This window comes from Schistocerca cancellata, chromosome 6, assembly GCF_023864275.1.
Source record: "Schistocerca cancellata isolate TAMUIC-IGC-003103 chromosome 6, iqSchCanc2.1, whole genome shotgun sequence".
NCBI lineage: Eukaryota > Metazoa > Arthropoda > Insecta > Orthoptera > Acrididae > Schistocerca > Schistocerca cancellata.
Window position 1 is genome coordinate 545,731,194 of NC_064631.1, and position 19,340 is coordinate 545,750,533.

At 43.4% G+C, this 19,340-nt stretch overlaps 1 protein-coding gene across 1 annotated transcript in view; it reads left to right on the forward strand.

Annotated features, from left to right (window-relative positions):
• Positions 1 to 16,131: 16,131 nt before the first annotated feature.
• LOC126088416 (solute carrier family 12 member 4) overlaps positions 16,132 to 19,340 on the forward strand; it is a 233,094-nt gene continuing 229,885 nt past the window's right edge. The window contains exon 1 of the mRNA XM_049906556.1: positions 16,132 to 16,228. Coding sequence (XP_049762513.1) covers positions 16,132 to 16,228 — 97 coding nt within the window. The remainder of the gene's footprint in view (positions 16,229 to 19,340) is intronic.

Consider the following 19,340-nt stretch of genomic DNA (forward strand, 5'->3'; position numbering starts at 1 on the left):
GCAACATGCCTAATCGACCGCTCAGGATTAGCATCACGTACTCCTCACAGATGAGTGTGGCATATGCCTTCAACCAGATAATCGTCGGAGACGTGTTTCGAGGCAGCCCAGTCAGGCTGAACGCCTTAGACACACTGTCCAGCGAGTGCAGCAAGGTGGAGGTTCCCTGCTGTTTTGGGGTGGCATTATGTGGGGCCGACATACGCCGCTGGTGGCCATGGAAGGCACCGTAACGGCTGTATGATACGTGTATGGCATCATCCGACCCTTAGTGCAACCATATCGGCAGCATATTAGCAAGGCATTCGTCTCCATGGACGAAAATTCGCGCCCCCCACCGTGCACATTTTGTGAATGCTTCCTTCAGGATAACGACATCGCTCTACTAGAGTGGCCAGCATGTCCTCCAGACATGAACCATAACGAATATGCCTGGGATAGACTGAAAAGCGCTGTTTATGGACGACGTGACTCATCAACCACTCTGAGTGATCTACGCCGAATCGCCTTTGAGGAGTGGGACAATCTGGACCAACAGGGCCTTGATGAACTTGTGGATAGTATGCCACGACGAATACAGGCATGCATCAGTGCAAGAGGACGTGCTACTGGGTATTAGAGGTACCAGTGTGTACAGGAGTCTGGACCACCAGCTCTGAAGGTCTCGCTGTATGGTGGTACAACATGCAAGGCGTATTTTTCATGAGCAATAAAATAGGCCGAAATGATGTTTATGTTTATCTCTATTCCAATTTTCTGTACAGGTTCCGGAACTCTCGGAACCGAGGTGACGCAAAACTTTTTTTGGTGTGTGATATTTGTAATACATAAAGGGGAAAGGTTATTACCAAATATCTCGAAACGTTCTTGTCCGATTTTCTCCAAAATTTTATATAATACTCTAGTGAACATTCGGATAGACATAGGTTACGCATTTTTAGTATATATGATAATAAATGAGTATACATTTAACTGTGAAACGTTGTTAGCACACAGGAAAGTTTTATTTATTACTTATCGGCACATGATCATATTACTACCACAGAATCTGAATTTGCCCTTACAAAATACAAGGCAGAAGGTTAGAGAAACGGGGGAGAGGAGTGGACAGAGTGGTGGGAGGAAACAGACATAAAAAGCGGAAAGGAAGATACGGCGAGAGAGAAGGACCAGGAAGAAATGGAGGGAGAGGAAGAGGAGAGAATGGACATAGAAGGGGGAAATAGGTGATGGATAGAGTGATGGGGAGAGAAAGGGAGAATGGGGAGATGGAGAGAGAGGGGAGAGGAGAAGACTGAAAAAGGAGGGAGGAGGTGACGGTCAGAGAGAGTGGGACGGAGAGGGAGCAGGTGGACATGGAGAGAGAGGGGGCAGGCGATGATAAAGAGGGACAGGGGGGAGAAAGAGATTACGACTTACATCCAATTCCCGCACGTATTAGAAACGTGTGCGTTCTTCTTTCTTTTCCATTTGACCAGACAGCCACTGCAGCGCCTGACTGGCAACAGATGGTGATTTATGCATACTATTGCGTACAATATTTTTCATCAATGAATATCATTTCAGTGATATTTTCCAATAACGTGTCGTTTTGTTAAAACTAAATTCGAAACTATAATATAAAACAGGATCTGCTCGGCACAGCTCTGCACTGGGTGCGAAATATAGCGTGAAGATTGTCACCTCTGGTACTAACAGTGGTTCTAACCCATCTGTGCATCGTAGAGTCGTACTTAGTTCGGATACGGGTACGTCATTCCATGCTGATTCGAATGTGCCAGAGTTCATTAATTGTAGCAGCTATCCACTCTCGACAACCCATCACCAAAAGTTTTCAGTGGACACCACCGGGCGGCTCTAGGGGGGTGGGGGCAGTGGGGGAGTGAAGCAAACCGTGCCACTGCTCAGGGTGACAGATTTTTGAGGTGACAAAATCTTAAATTTTAATATGGTTCCAAAAGGACCAATTAAATAAGACGGTGAAAGTTTTGCGTAAATCAAGTAGTGAGAGAATACGGTGGAAATACAAATCATACATAAAATCTAGTGCCTAACCGGAAATTATATACGGTATTGTGAAACACATGAAAAATGAAGTGCTGGAGTTGCATGTGCATCTTTCAAGATAGCAACGTTTGCTAGTAGCGGTCATGCCGACTCAGTTTCTATCATACGCCTGCATAACACTTGAAATGTGCCTACGTCAGCTTGAAAGCCTCTACGTAGCCTAACCGAAAACCTGTACAATAAAAGCATGAGAAGATAAATGTCAGTATATGATGGCCTAACAGTTCCAATACAGAAACCTTAAACCTGTAACAGTATTGCTGAGAAAAAACTTTGCCATAAATAAATAAATAAAAAATAAATATTCAATCTGTATATTGAGCAAGCAGTAAAAGAAACAACAGAAAAATTTGGATCAGAATTAAAGTCCAGGGAGAGGAAATAAAAACTGTGAGGGTTGCCGATAACACTATAAATCGTCAGAAACAGCAAAGGACTTGGAAGAGCAGTTGAACGGGATGGACAGTGTTTTGAAAGGAAGATATAAGACGAACGTCAACAAAAGCAAAACGAGGATAATGGACTGTAGTTGAATTAGATCAGGTGATGCTGAGGGAATTAGATTAGTAAATGCGACACTTGAAGTGCTAGATGACTTTTTGCCACCTGGACAGCCAAACAACCTATGATGGTCAAAGTAGTGAGGATGTAAAATGTAGACTGGCAATAGCAAGAAAAGCGTTTCTGAAGAAGAGAAATTTGTTAACATCGAGTGTAGACTTAAGTGTTGCTACGTCTTTTCTGGCCATTGTAGCCATAATCAGTGGAAATTAACATCAAGATCATACAGAAGAATCCTATCAAGCCTTATTTTGGAGCTGAAGCAGCCAAACTACATTTCACGTACTTTTTATTCGGTTTCGTCGTATTTCACACTTTTTGCGTTCCACCGACTTTATTTATTACATAACGGTTACTTTTCGCCACAATAAATGATAGTGCTTTAAAAAATGCTTGTTTTTATCCGTAAACCATGGTCGTCGCATGTCGGAATGAATGCCTTCTCGATATCCGACCATAGTTATTTTTGCTTTATGTACAACGGACACATTTGTCGCCGGCCGATGTGGCCGAGCGGTTCTAGGCGCTTCAGTCTGGAACAGCACGACCACTACGGTCGCATGTTCGAATCCTGCCTCGGGCATGGATGTGTGTGATGTTCTTGGGTTAGCTAGGTTTAAGTAGTTCTAAGTTCTAGGGGACTGATGACCTCAGATGTTAAGTCCCATAGTGCTCAGAGCCATTTGAACACATTTGTCACTAGCAACTTATGCACTTTTATTTCAACAGCTAAAGCATTATATGTAAGCCACTCGCTGTCCTATCACCTTCCACGGTGAACAGTAGGCGCGTCGAAATATCACCGACAATGCAGTTCTCAGCTGTGCCGGTTGCTACATGTCTCGCGCCGCAATTGTTGTCTCTGGTACTATGAAACTCATGCAAGACTTTGGCTTTGCGCCCAACGTAAGTCTAGCCTTCAGAATTTTTCTAATACAGTGAGTGATAGTGGCAAGTACAAGATTTTCAAAGTTTAAACTAATTAATACGTACCAGACGTTAATAACAGGTGTAGTCAACATTTTTTACCTACCTCTCACTTCTGTAGCTCTATTAGCAGTAAAATTTTCTAACCAGCCACCGGATCCGCAATAAATTTAGGAGGTAACCTCACTTAATACAATTTATAAAGCAGAGTCACAGCGAGTTAAACCATATCATAATAATTACTTACCAAATACTTTAGTAAAACGTTATGAAAACTTATTGAAACTATTTTTGGAACCCCTACCTTTTACCGCCCGCCATGAATGCTGAAACGCCCACTAGGTGGCGATGGGGACCAGGTGGACTATACCGAGCTTGCTTAATGTTTTGATTTTAAAGATGTCATAGATTTTAAAGACGTCATACAGGAGTTAGATGATGTCAGAGCAATAAAAACATCTGTATTATACATTCAAGAGCCAAAGAAACTGGTACACCTGCCTAATATCGTGCAGGGCCCAGTCGAGCACACAGAAGTGCCGCAACACGACGTGGCGTGGACTCGAAGTCTGAAGTAGTGCTGGAGGGAATTGACACCATGAATCTTACAGGGCTGTCCATAAGTCCGTGAGAGTACGAGTGTGTGTGTGAAGATCTCTTCAGAACAGCACGTTGCAAGGCATCTCAGGTATGCTCAGTAATGTTCATGTCTGGCGAGTTTGGTGGCCAGCGGAAGTATTTAAACTCATAGAGTACTGGAGTCACTCTGTAGCAATTCTGTAAGTGTGGGGTGTCGCATTGTCCTGTTTGAATTGCCCAAGTCCGTCGGAATGGACAATGGACATGGATGGATGCAGGAGTTCAGACTGGATGCTTAAGTACGTGTCACCTGTCAAGTACACGCCCCACACCATTACAGTAACGCCAACAATTTGAACAGTCACCTGCTGACATGCAGGGTCCATGGATTCATGAAGTTGTCTCCATACCCGTAAACGTCCATCTGCTCGATACAATTTGAAACGTGACTCGTCCGACCAGGCAACATACCTCTAGTCATCAACAGTCCAATGCCGGTGGTGACGAGCCCAGGCGAGGCGTAAACCTTTGTGTCGTGCACTCATCAAGAGTACACGAGTGGGCCTTCAGCTCCGAAAGCCCATATCGATGATGTTTTATTGAATGGTTCGCACACTAACTTTTGCTAATAGCCCACTACTGAAATCTGCAGCAATTTGTGGAAGGGTTGCACCTCTGTCACGTTGAAAGATTCTCTTTGGTCGTCGTTGGTCCCGTTCTTGCAGGATCTTTCCCCGGCCGCAGCGATTTTGGGAGGTTTGATATTTTATCGTATTCTTGATATTCACGGTAGACTCGTGAAACGGGAGGAAGTGGGGACAGGTTTGAAATTTTCGTACAGGGCGGAGCTCGTTTGATAATGACGTTTGCAGTTGGTAACGTTCGTACTCTTAGGGGCCTCCACATATGGATACTGCTAGGCCACGAACAAGCCGCTATCCAATTTCGACACACGCTGTTAGATGTTTCTCCTTCCAACACGAGGCATAACATGCCAATATCCAAATGTTATTTCTGAATGAGAAACCTTGTAATCTTTTCTCATATAAAGAATGTAAATTTCGTTACTCCTATCTATGTGTTTGCGTTGAAATTGTAATAATTACATATCCAAGGATATGCACTCCATCTTCAGGCCGCAAGTGGCCCACCGGGACCATCCGACGCCGACGTCCTCAGCTGAGGATGCGGATAGGAGGGGCGTGTGGTCAGCACACCACTCTCCCGGCTGTTATGATAGTTTCCTTTGACCGGAGCCGCAAGTATTTGGTCCAGTAGCTCCTCAGTTAGCATCACGAGGCGGAGTGCACTCCGGAAAATGGCAACAGCGCATGGCGGCTCGGATGGTCACCCATCCAAGTGCCAGCCACGCCCGATAGCGCTGAACTTCGCTGATCTGACGGGAACCGGTATATTCATTGCGGCAAGGCCGTTGCCCAAGCATGTAGTACCTTCATGTAAATCTGACGTTTTTTGCATACTACCTCCATAGTATTACAATCTTAATGGCCAGCCAGAACATTATGACCACCGACGTACTATCGATAAAAACCCGTTCAGCCGATAGCATTGTCACCTGGCGAGGAATGACTGCTAGGCAAGCCCGCATCTCGTGGTCGTGCGGTAGCGTTCTCGCTTCCCACGCCCGGGTTCCCGGGTTCGATTCCCGGCGGGGTCGGGGATTTTCTCTGCCTCGTGATGGCTGGGTGTTGTGTGCTGTCCTTAGGTTAGTTAGGTTTAAGTAGTTCTAAGTTCTAGGGGACTGATGACCATAGCTGTTAAGTCCCATAGTGCTCAGAGCCACTTGAACTGCTAGGCAAACGCACGCACGGTGCATGTAGCATCAGTGAGCATGCTGTCCGTGTGTAGAATGGGGAAGGCGTGCCACCTATCTCAGTTTGACCGGGGGCAGATTGTGATGGCTCCGCAGGCTCGGTACGAGCATTTCGAAAACTGCACGACTTGTCGGGCGTTCGAGGATTGCTGTGCTGGATGTCTTCAACACATAGCGAAACCAATGTGAAACCACATCCAGACAATGTTGAGTTGGGCGGCCACCCCTTGTTACAAATGTCAGACGCCGTTGGCTGGGCGGACTGGTAAAACAGGCGGCGAACAGTAGCTGAACTAACATTAGACTGTAATGCTGTGGCTGAACGCACAGAGTACCGAACACTCATAACGATGGGCCTCCGCAGTCGACGACCCATGCATACGCCAATGGTAACACCACGACATTGGCAACTACGACAGAAGAGGGCATGTGACATAGCGTTTTAGATGTGGTCCATTGGATGCTGATTGGGCGAATTTGGCGGCCAAGACATCAACATGAGTTCACGATCGTGCTCCTCAAACCATTGTAGTACCGTTCTGGCCTTGTGACATGGACAGTTTTACGGCTGGAAGAAGTCACCGCCGTTGGGGAACACATCAAACATGAAGGGAGTAGGTGGTCCGTAATAATATTCATGTAGTCCACAGGTGCCATGGTGCTTTGATTACTAACCCAGCTCCCATGGCCGGCCGCAGTGGCCGAGCGGTTCTAGGCGCTTCAGTACGGAACCGTGCGACTGCTACGGTCGCAGGTTCGAATCGTGCCTCGGGCATGGATGTGTGTGATGTCCTTAGGTTAGTTAGGTTTAAGTAGTTCTAAGTTCTAGGGGACTGATGACCTCAGCTGTTAAGTCCCACAGTGCTCAGAGCCATTTGAACCATTTTGAGCCAGCTCCCATGGAAGCCCAGGCGAATGTTCCCCATAGCATTACACTGACTGCATCCGCACCGTAGTGCATATTTCGAGCAGTCATTCGCCTGGATGACGGCCTAGTCGGAGACGACCATCGACTCTGTGTAACAATAAATGTGATTCACCAGATCAGGTGACATGTCCCCATTGACCCACGGTCTAACTTCGATTATCCCCCGTCACTGCGATCGTAATGACGACGTCATTAGGTCAACGTGGGAACATGTAGGGTTGCCACCTTTGGCAGGTCAGTATTCGGAACACTCCAAACAAAAGCTAGCACTTAATATATTAAATGTGGAATTCGTTAGAAATATCGTCAGTTTCTATCCTCTCACAGAAAAACTAAACTACGGCGTTCTTGAAACTTAAAACTTAACGGTGTTTATCGTACCCAGTGGTGAAAATAAATGTGGCTGGGGCTGGGACTTATAGAAGTACTTGTTGTCTGATGTAGCGGCCTTTAGAATTTTCTTCTCAAGTAGAACGTGCTGGTAGAACTCTGAGCATCATATTATATCCCCTTTAATACCAACTATTGTGAAAACGTGGTGGCCAAACAATGAACTTTTAAATCTATTGTTTTACACATGGGCTCTGGCTGACAATAACAATATGAAATTAAAAACTATGCAGTATGATATAAAAAAGTAAAACTGTAAATCTAATCCAAGCAAGTTGGTGTCACGTTATGCTCATTTAGGTACTCGGGACAGTTATGGAAAAGTTGGGACGATCCCTACAAAATCGACATAGGTGCCAGGCATGGGAACACGCTACTGTTGTCTGTCCCATGTTCAGCTAAGTCTCTTGGACAATTTGCTCCTAAAGTTTTGATCTGCACTAGCATTCTAGTCTGTCGTCAGGTTTACCACAAATCACCGCATATACTGATTTAGAGAGCGGCACTCTTGCGACATATACGTTCTGGATGAGACCTGGACAAACCTTCTCACCTTTCACCGTCATTCAACCACTTTACATAGATGAAATGAAATGATCGTGTGGCACTGTTGTCCGGGAGGCCCCGTCCGGGGAAATTCGGCCGCCGGGTGCAAGTCCTATTCCAGGCACCGCCACACTGGGCCACTTCACGCCGGTGACAATGAGGTGATGATGACAGCACCCAGTCCACGGGCGGAGAAAATCTCCAACCCGGCCGGGAATCGACCCCGGGCCCGTTGCATAGTAGGCAAGCACATGCTCTTGCTTTCCACATTTTGAGAATGGTAGTATGGACCAAAACAAGAAAAAAAGTCCCGTAAATATGGACTCTAAAATGCAGACCTTAATAGCTGTGGACATTTGTTCCATCTTTGCTGCAGTGAAACATATCTCTTCTACTGAACAAGGGCTTTTAGTTCTTAATGCATGTATTTCAGAGCCCATGTTTATCAGGAAAATAGTTTCTCCTCCCAAAATAAGGAAAGCAGACGGATCGGAGTAGAAGAAATTTGTTTCGTAGTGTCTAAGATGAGAAGTACTAATACCGTATCTCTTGAGGTATGCGTTGTAGAGCCCACGTTAACTAGATTTTTTTGCTTCGTATGGTTGTTGCCGTCCTATCCCTGAATATTCGACCATTCCACCAGGGATACCGTGTACATGTTCGCTCCTTACAGCATCACTTGTCTGCAACGCCAAACAACCAGTATTTTTTTCGCGATGGACAACCATCATAATGTTTTGGCTTATCAGTGTACATTCATCATACAAAGAAGTAGAGAAGTCTAATTACTGTGGGAGGAGAGAGGAGAAGGAGGGATGACTTTATGGTTTCGTTTGTGTGAAGATGTTATCAACCACAGACTAGTCGCACCTTTTTTGCGGTGTTTTCTACTGCACTTACTGAACACTACTCCTGTAACCGTGAGCGAGCGAAGTTTGGGCAATAACAATCAATTCGGTTAACAATACGGGTTCTCTAATTTTAACAGGTCAGGCGGACTATGCCGGCCGGAGTGGCCGTGCGTTTCTAGGCGCTGCAGTCTGGAACCGAGCGACCGCTACGGTCGCAGGTTCGAATCCTGCCTCGGGCATGGATGTGTGTGATGTCCTTAGGTTAGTTAGGTTTAATTAGTTCTAAGTTCTAGGCGACTAATGACCTCAGAAGTTGAGTCGCATAGTGCTCAGAACCATTTGAACCATGCGGACTATGCTAAAATGAGTAGCATTACTGTAATTAACAGTCATTTTTGCTAAGCAACGTTCTGAAATTTGTACACGGCTTGTATTGGCTTCGATTCTTTGCAGTTACTGAAGCTGGTAACGTTGCATGCATTCTATAAGATGTGTTGTTTTTTGTGCCATGGACTGGGTGACTAGACAGACGCTCTTATCCTTCTGTAGAAGTAATTGGAAATTTGTCTCATGGAACTTGCGTTGACAATTGATTCTGACCAAGAAAGGTGCAGATGGACACGCAATATTGCTTTACTAACATTGGGCCGTGCGGTTAAAGGCGCTGCAGTCTGGAACCGCAAGACCGCTACGGTCGCAGGTTCGAATCCTGCCTCGGGCATGGATGTTTGTGATGTCCTTAGGTTAGTTTAGGTTTAACTAGTTCTGAGTTCAAGGGGACTAATGACCTCAGCAGTTGAGTCCCATAGTGCTCAGAGCCATACTAACATTGCATCCAAATGCATACAGCTAATCACTCAAAACGGCACTTAACTACAATTTCTATGGGGTCAGAAGGACAAGCAAACAGTAGACTACTGCTCGCATTCGTTTTAAATTTTTTTAAGCGTTGAAGACACTATGATGACATTCGTTGAACAGAACCGCTATAAAAATTGGGTGAAAAGGAAGGGAAAAAAATCTTGTAATGTTTCCTCGCCTAATTCATATGGACAAGTGGCACTTAGCTGAATGCAATCAATGCCGACACTAATTCATAGCGAAAACACAAGCAGCGAAAGGCAGGGCATGCCAGAGCCCCCCCCCCCCCCCTGCTGAAAATAATGATTTTCGAAAGTCGAACTAATATACCCACCACCACACAGCCAGATGTTATCAGTTAGTTACAGTTAGAAGAAAGCCATAGCTTCTAATGCAGTAATTCCTGACCTGCGTGTAATTACCCCCTGATAGGTGAAATGTAATTTTCTGAGAGGTAAAAACTAAAAGGACTTTTAAAATATATGTAAAATAGTTATTATCACTATTTCGTAAGACCATAACTGATTACCTAAGTTACCAAAAATTACATTTTTCAAACACTAGCATTAAGAAAATTGAGGACGTGTTAATGACGATCAGTTTGGTTTTACGAAAGGTAAAGTCACTAGAGAGGTAGTTCTCACGTTGCGGTTGGTAATGGAAACAAGATGAAAGAAAAATCAAGACACTTTCATAGGATTTGTCGACCTGGAAAAAGTGTTCGATAGTGTCAAATGATGTAAGATGTTTGAAATTTTGAGAAAAATAGGGGTAAACTAAAGGGACAGATGGGTAAATGTACAATATGTACAAGAGCCAAAAGCGAACAATAAGAGTGGAAAACCAAGAATGAAGTACTTGGATTAAAAAGAGTGTAAGACAGGGATGTAGTCTTTCACCGCTTCTGTTCAGTCTATACATCGAAGAAGCAATGACAGAAATAAGTAACGAACAACTAAAGGAAACATCTGTTCAGCCTTGTGGTTCGATACGTCGGTGCCTATAGCGTAAAATGAAACTTCTTGCAATTGATTTATGCATTCGGACACGGAGTGAAGTGCGAGAATATTTTCAACAATCGCAGTCCTGGCTGGAGACTGCTTTACGGCGACTTTGGAGTCGGGAAACATTGCGGCATTCAATTTTAGGCTACAGTCAAGAGAAATGAAGGACTGATGATGCTTGACAACTGTATAAGCTCTTGTTAGCTCTGCACCAGCAACAGTCAATTCTTCCTAGATATCTTCTTTAATTATCAATGTATAAATAGGCCTTGATGTCGATGATAACGCGAACCTATTTGTATGATTCTTCGTAGAAATGTGATGCCTCACATCTGTCTTACCTCCGTGAGTTATTGAGATGAAATACTGGAAATGTCACACAGCTCTTTTGCGTAATCATCCGAAAAATGACACTTTCTCTTTCCACCTTCAGGCATTTTCGTAAGCTATGCTAAGTCTATTAGAAGGTAAATAGTCGACTATAACACTTTAGTCATCGAAGTACAGGTCACTATACACTTCACGTCCTGTATATACTCGCCGTAAACGCTTCAGACATTACTAACTTGCACTCGTTCGTATTACGTTCAGAAAGAATCGTCTTATCAGATCGCTATTCAGATTTGAACTGCCCGATTCTTGCTCGTTAGTGGCAAGTTAACCTTCGTCTGGAAGGGGGGGGGGGGGGGGGCTGCAGGTTAAACGCATTCCTGCTATGCCTCACGTAGGGTCCTGAAAATGATGATGATATTTGGTTTGTGGGTATATTTTTATAATTAATTATATATTTTATTATTTTGGTTGTGGTGGCTTTAAATATTGTGGGCTAGCATGAGACTTTTAATTAACTTATACCGCGATAACACTCCTACGGACATCGGCTGCCCCGAAGTACGTATAATATTTTTTTTAAACACAACGCGCGACTTACCGCCTTCTAATAAATAGTTTGTGTGAGCGCTGCTATTTAGAAAAGAAAATATGCATATTCTTACGCAAACTGTAATTATTAATATGGGTCTCAGGGGCCACTGGTTATTTATTTACCAAATTACATAAAGATTAACTGAGATATTGCGGAATGTAATGCTTTTCAATATTTCCTTTTCGTTATTTGCAAGAAAAAACTGGAGAGAATCTCGTCTGCCGTTAGGCGGCCAAAACGAAACATACTGAACTCACTCAGTATTCTAAATATTAATAAACGAAATCTATTTTGACTCTTTTTAACTTTGAAATTAATGAAAGATCAAAATTGAGAAGTCTCTCGCACTCACATTTAGTATTATGACATGATATCTTAAATAAATAATACAGTCAGCGTAATGGCCGACTAAATCCTGCTAGGGGAGACGAGCTCCCTGTACTGCGAAGTTCTGTAAAAACTTCGTTAATTATAATTAATGGTTGCGATCATGAGAGGTGACAACTAAGTCAATAATACACACTTTCTAATAACAATTTCTATTATATTTTTCAAAATACAGATAAAACTTACATTAATTATCAGACAGCACTACAATGACGGCCTAACGCTAGACAAAACAAAACAGGAGAGTTAGTTCAATCAAAGCATTGTCTCTGATCTTCAGAGCCTATGTTATACAGAGATTATACCAAAACAACTGTGTTTTGTTAATTACATCGATATTTGTGTTTTGATAATACACTCCTGGAAATGGAAAAAAGAACACATTGACACCGGTGTGTCAGACCCACCATACTTGCTCCGGACACTGCGAGAGGGCTGTACAAGCAATGATCACACGCACGGCACAGCGGACACACCAGGAACCGCGGTGTTGGCCGTCGAATGGCGCTAGCTGCGCAGCATTTGTGCACCGCCGCCGTCAGTGTCAGCCAGTTTGCCGTGGCATACGGAGCTCCATCGCAGTCTTTAACACTGGTAGCATGCCGCGACAGCGTGGACGTGAAACGTATGTGCAGTTGACGGACTTTGAGCGAGGGCGTATAGTGGGCATGCGGGAGGCCGGGTGGACGTACCGCCGAATTGCTCAACACGTGGGGCGTGAGGTCTCCACAGTACATCGATGTTGTCGCCAGTGGTCGGCGGAAGGTGCACGTGCCCGTCGACCTGGGACCGGACCGCAGCGACGCACGGATGCACGCCAAGACCGTAGGATCCTACGCAGTGCCGTAGGGGACCGCACCGCCACTTCCCAGCAAATTAGGGACACTGTTGCTCCTGGGGTATCGGCGAGGACCATTCGCAACCGTCTCCATAAAGCTGGACTACGGTCCCGCACACCGTTAGGCCGTTTTCCGCTCACGCCCCAACATCGTGCAGCCCGCCTCCAGTGGTGTCGCGACAGGCGTGAATGGAGGGACGAATGGAGACGTGTCGTCTTCAGCGATGAGAGTCGCTTCTGCCTTGGTGCCAATGATGGTCGTATGCGTGTTTGGCGCCGTGCAGGTGAGCGCCACAATCAGGACCGGATACGACCGAGGCACACAGGGCCAACACCCGGCATCATGGTGTGGGGAGCGATCTCCTACACTGGCCGTACACCACTGGTGATCGTCGAGGGGACACTGAATAGTGCACGGTGCATCCAAATCGTCATCGAACCCATCGTTCTACCATTCCTAGACCGGCAAGGGAACTTGCCGTTCCAACAGGACAATGCACGTCCGCATGTATCCCGTGCCACCCAACGTGCTCTAGAAGGTGTAAGTCAACTACCCTGGCCAGCAAGATATCCGGATCTGTCCCCCATTGAGCATGTTTGGGACTGGATGAAGCGTCGTCTCACGCGGTCTGCACGTCCAGCACGAACGCTGGTCCAACTGAGGCGCCAGGTGGAAATGGCATGGCAAGCCGTTCCACAGGACTACATCCAGCATCTCTACGATCATCTCCATGGGAGAATAGCAGCCTGCATTGCTGCGAAAGGTGGATATACACTGTACTAGTGCCGACATTGTGCATGCTCTGTTGCCTGTGTCTATGTGCCTGTGGTTCTGTCAGTGTGATCATGTGATGTATCTGACCCCAGGAATGTGTCAATAAAGTTTCCCCTTCCTGGGACAATGAATTCACGGTGTTCTTATTTCAATTTCCAGGAGTGTAATAACAACATACATTCTTTACTATTTGTTATACATTGCGCACACGTACACAGTCTTGAAATAATTTATAATTTACACGTCTCATAAACTTCCTTTCCCTTTCTCCAAATGTCCATTTATGTGACGTACCGTCACAGTACGCTGTCATCAGATCCTGTACAAAGCCCCAATTTTTACACCGATTTTTTTTGCACAGTCCAGTCTAACCACTGTCACTAATGATGATGATGATGAAATGATGAGTACAACACAAACACCCAGACCCCGGGCAGAGAAAATCCCCAACGCGGCCGACAATCGAACGCGGGACCAGGTGGTCCAGAGGCAGCAATGCTGGCCCCTGAACCACGAGCTGCGGACGGATGGCCGTGAACGTTACTGGGATTTGCCCGATTATTCCGCTTGGAGTTGCTTAAATAGTTCCAGTCCCGAACTGCTGGAGCAGTTTGGTATTTTCTCGAATGATGGCGCTAGATCTAGACGGTGCTTGTGTCGTCGATACAGGATATGCAACGTGCAGTGTCGTCTGCGATACAACCTTGTCAGCATAAACTTGTTGACATAAATAAAAGTAATTGAGGCTGAGGTTTACATACACCGCTAACAGATGGCGTTGGGGTCAGTACTTGAGCCAAGCTCGTAACAGTATTGCGCAAAATCGGGACAAAATTGGGTCCTGGTGGGATGTCGGGACAAGAAAGTCCATAACGGTGACGGATCCGACACATCGCGGCTGATGGTAACCCTGTATAAGGGCTGAAGCGGCAGTAGTCGACGATGTCCCACTACCAAGTCTGCACTTGTTTCTCAACCGAAACCAGACGAGAAAAAAAGGAATATTGCATTCCTTATTGCACGCTCCTCGTACATTCTTGATTCATATTACACAATGTTCTAGTGAGAAACTGCTGACGGTCTTTGTTGACACCGCACATTTAGCGTAAATAAATAAGCACTATTCAGACTCTTACGGTATTCCATCAAATACATAACGTGACCGACGATTAGCTACGGAACCTCGTACCCTTTCCGGCAGAGACTTCAGTGATGTTTGCAGAAAGTATTGGCAGTGCTGGCTCCGTCTGGACTCTTACCGCAATTTAGTTTTTTCTTGGTCTTCGTCATTAGAAGCATCTGCAGAAGGTTGTCGTATACAGTGTGATTCACGAAGATATGCAAATATTTTAATATGTTATTCTACAAGTAAAACTAAAGAAAAAAGTTCATGTAAATATAGGTCCGCAAAAGTTTAGTTACAACTAATAAAAGATTTTGCCTGAAATTTAGCTATTTCGCTAATATGAAGCCATCGCAAAACTGTACCAGGTTAAAGTAAAGCACGATTTCCATGTTTTTTTTTTATTGGTCTGGTGAACCTAATAAAACACGTCCCAGATGTGTATCTGCAGTAGCTTTCCAGAACATCTAGAAAAGCAAAGATCATTATACAAGTAAATCTGTTTACTTTCCATTACGACTGTGGAAATGTTTATGTCATTGTTGGCAACCGTTAGTGAGTTGATTCAGTCGTTTCCTAACCTTGAAACGAGTTAGTTTTCTGTATTGTTCAGTGAAAGAATATAATTACAGTGTATTTAACTGAAACCGCTTAGTAACTGTTGTAGTTTGTAGATTACTTATGAAATAGGGATGCCTTTCAAATTTACAACAGAGGAAGACGCCGATGTGGTGTTATCCAACTCTGAGGACTACGAATGCACGAACAATTAGTGGGGAATTTCGGATGTTACGGGAGACAGGTTCTCTACTTAGCGTTCATAATCTGGATGTTCTGGAAAACTACTGCAGATACACGTCTGGAGAATGTTTTATTAGGTTCACCAGATCAATAACAAAAAAATAAATGGAAATCGGGCTTTACTTTAACCACGTACAGTTTTGGGTTGGCTTCATATTAGCGAAGTAGCTAAATTTCAGGCAAAATCTGTTATTAGCCGTAACTAAGCATTTGCGGACCTATGTTAATATGAACTTTTTTCTTTAGTTTTACTTGCAGAACAAAATATTACAATTTTTGCTTAGCTTCGTGAATCACCCTGTATATCAAATCACTTAAAATTTGCGTTCTTTTATTTCGTAAGTGGTTCAAGATGTCGAAACGGAATTTTCGGCAAAAAATAGTAAGCAGGAGACCAATTCTTATTGTACATGTAATACTTGTGTGTCAGTTGAGGTACTTTATTGAATAAAGCATGGCTCCCTTTCAAACTACTATAGAAAACTCTTAAAAAGACTATTACTGTATTATACCCATTGTTAATGAGCACTTTTGGATTTCTCCTAGTCTGAAACTAGTTCCCAAGAATCTAGCAAAATCTGCTGTCGTCAATCACACGATAGCGTAAATGGCTTTTGATCAACGTCATCTTGTAAGCTGTCATCTCTGGATGATTGTTGTAACGTCTGTGAAGTGTTGATCGATTCTTGTTCGCGACCTACCTTACGCTGTAGTGGTACAGTGTAGTGTGAAGCATGAGCAAGAACGTGCGCTTTTTGGTGGAAAGTTTCAGTATGGGCTACTCAAATTTAAGTAATTGTGATGATGGTACTACGGAGAGAGGCTTCCACGGTAAGTGCGTTATTTGCGTTGAATAAACTCTGTGCGGACGGTGTTATTTAAACGTTTTAACTTATGGTTCACAAGTGTAAATTCTGTCCACTTGGATGAAGATACGGATTTCATAACTGCCCTTGACTTTCGTTTTAAGGCCGTACAATTTTTCTGTGATTCCGAACGAAATTTTACAAGCAGTATATATGTTAGAGTACAGTTTTGAAAGTTTATGATTCGAGACGATTTGTCATTATGTTTGTTTTCATGCTTATTATCTCAAACTGCAGCGTCGACAAAACCGTATTATCTTTTACCGTATTTCAGACGAAGGATGTTTATTTTTCTATAGGATTCATATGCGGTACCCCTGTGTTGGTTCGAAACGCTGATATTTAGACGCTTTTCCTTATTGTTGCAAACACTTGTATATTAAACATATAAATGGAAGAAACACACATTCAACATATCGTTTTCATGCAACAGTTTGGGTGCCTTTTATGTATAATTTTTTTAAAGTACATAGAAAAGAAACCGTTTCAGGGAAGAAAAATATGAGAATGTTCTGAAAGTGTATTAACGAATACTATTTTATTCTATCCGTGTTGCTGCAGTGAAAACTTTCCACGTTCTGAAATTTTTGGAATTCAGAATACGCAAACAGATTGCACTTGAGGGAAGAAATTTATGAGACAGAAATGGTATTGAAGAATCTGTGAAATAGCACCTTTATCAACAGAGGAAACCGTACTAAACTAGTATGTATGTTTCTCAAGACCATTGTTACAATAACTAGTCATATGTGTGCGCCACATGTATTATAATGAATGTAGTAAAATAACATTCCGTAGAAACCTGTGTAGAATGGATATCTGGCATTGTTATTACATAAATGTGACGTACAATGCTAAAACACACAGTTGTCGCATAACTGCAACGAAATCCGCAAACTTCAGAGTTTATGATGTCCATATGTTTGTTTATCGACTTGGCATTTACTTTCAGCAGTTGCAAGTTGACTTATACGTTGACTACTCGTTATTAATAAATAAATGATCGACATTCTTAACAGTTTTGCCCAGAAACGCCGTTTATGACTGCTGCAAAAAAAGCAACAAAAAATAATTTAACTGTGGTAATAATCTACTGTTGAATATTGGAGGTTATAAATTAATAGTCGTTTACAAGCATTGCAAACATAGTGCGCCACCTGATCACCGAAGTGCGCACTGGTCATTTGTAGTAATATTTACAGAGAAACAGCCGCTTTCTACCACACAGTTATAAAATCTGGCAACTATATTCCAGTATTCTTATCTGTTGGGATAACTTTCATTAGCAAGGAGTACTGGAACGTGTAGTTCCCTTTAATTATGACTTCATGGAATTTACAGTGAGCTCCACTAACTTAGCTGGCAGTAAATTTGTAATGCTGCCGACATAACACATGAACTAGTATTTCACAGTTGTAATTTCATTGCTCCAGGCAGTTACAACCACTTTGGGATTTGAGGGCTAGCCGCCTTGATTCATTTCCTTTGTAAGTAAAAATCTGTCGATTTATTGCGCTCTTGTAGAGAAAAATACGTTCAAATGTCATTTGTGCCAGAAAAAGTTGACATTTATCGCTATTTTTATTTCTGTGAGTTCTCTATTTGTTTTATGAGTATATGTGAATTACTAACGATTGTTGTCCATTACTTACAAATCACCAGCGTAGTTCTACATCATACACACAATCTGATATCCTAAACGCTGACTTTTCAGGCGCGAAACCGGAGCCACTACACTCTTTCGTAAACAGGACGATCTGGGATGGACTGCGTAACCTCTTGCCCAATCGTCCATTCGGTTAACGATTTAACAACCAACGCTACAACTTAATATAGTTTTAATATCTTATAGTAACTTCTGGAGGCAATTAAAAAATGTAGCACGCTTATCGCACCAATATTTATACTGTCTATGAAGTGTAAAAGGCCGCCGGCCGGAGTGGCCGTGCGGTTCTAGGCGCTACAGTCTGGAGCCGAGCGACCGCTACGGTCGCAGGTTCGAATCCTGCCTCGGGCATCGCTGTGTGTGATGTCCTTAGGTTAGTTAGGTTTAATTAGTTCTAAGCGACTGATGACCTTAGAAGTTAAGTCGCATAGTGCTCAGAGCCATTTGAACCATTTTTTTGTAAAAGGCCTATATATATTTAAGGCCTATTTATATTTCAGCTGATGAAATCGGTTGTCATAACTTCCTTCCTAACTAAGCTTTATAAAATTGTCATCTGATAAAAACCCACTTCGCTTGATCTTTTATTTTCTGCGAACATTCCAGATCACTCGATAACATTGTAAATTAGAACATTCATAAAATAATAAAAATGTTAGTATATCACGCTCAGCAGTACTCTCGAATACCTTTTAAATGCACTGAAACCCACTTAAGTATTCAATAATACCTTGCAGGCTTGCGATCTATGTCTTTAACTCTGCTTCGTTTATTTCGGAATCTTGTTTCTTCAGCAGTTTCTGTATGTCTACTTGCTTAGTATCTCACGCGATCCTGTTCTCTAATTTTGTCTCGTTGTCCATCTGTTAAGTTTTATCTCAAGCTATTTATTCTCCGTTGTGAAGCTAAACGTGCTTCTCCTCTTCATCTGTTTTATTTTTTTCGCTGTTCATTGTTTCCTTCTTTTCAATTCACCACTTCTTTTACGTTTCAGTATCCTGTTAAAAAAGATGTTCAAATGTGTGTGAAATGTTATGGGACGTAACTGCTAAGGTCATCAGCCCCTAAGCTTACACACTACTTAACCTAAATTATCCTAAGGACAAACACACACACACACACCCATGCCCGAGGGAGGACTCGAACCTCCGCCGAGACCAGCCGCACAGTCCATGACTGCAGCGCCTTAGACCGCTCGGCTACATCCTGTTAAAGATTAATATTACTTAACACAGTAAAATGGTTCAAATGGCTCTCAGCACTATGGGACTTAACTTCTGAGGTCATCAGTCCCCTAGAACTTAGAACTACTTAAACCTAACTAGCCTAAGGACATCACACACATCCATGCCCGAGGCAGGATTCGAACCTGCGACCGTAGCAGTCGCGTGGTTCTAGACTGTAGCGCCTA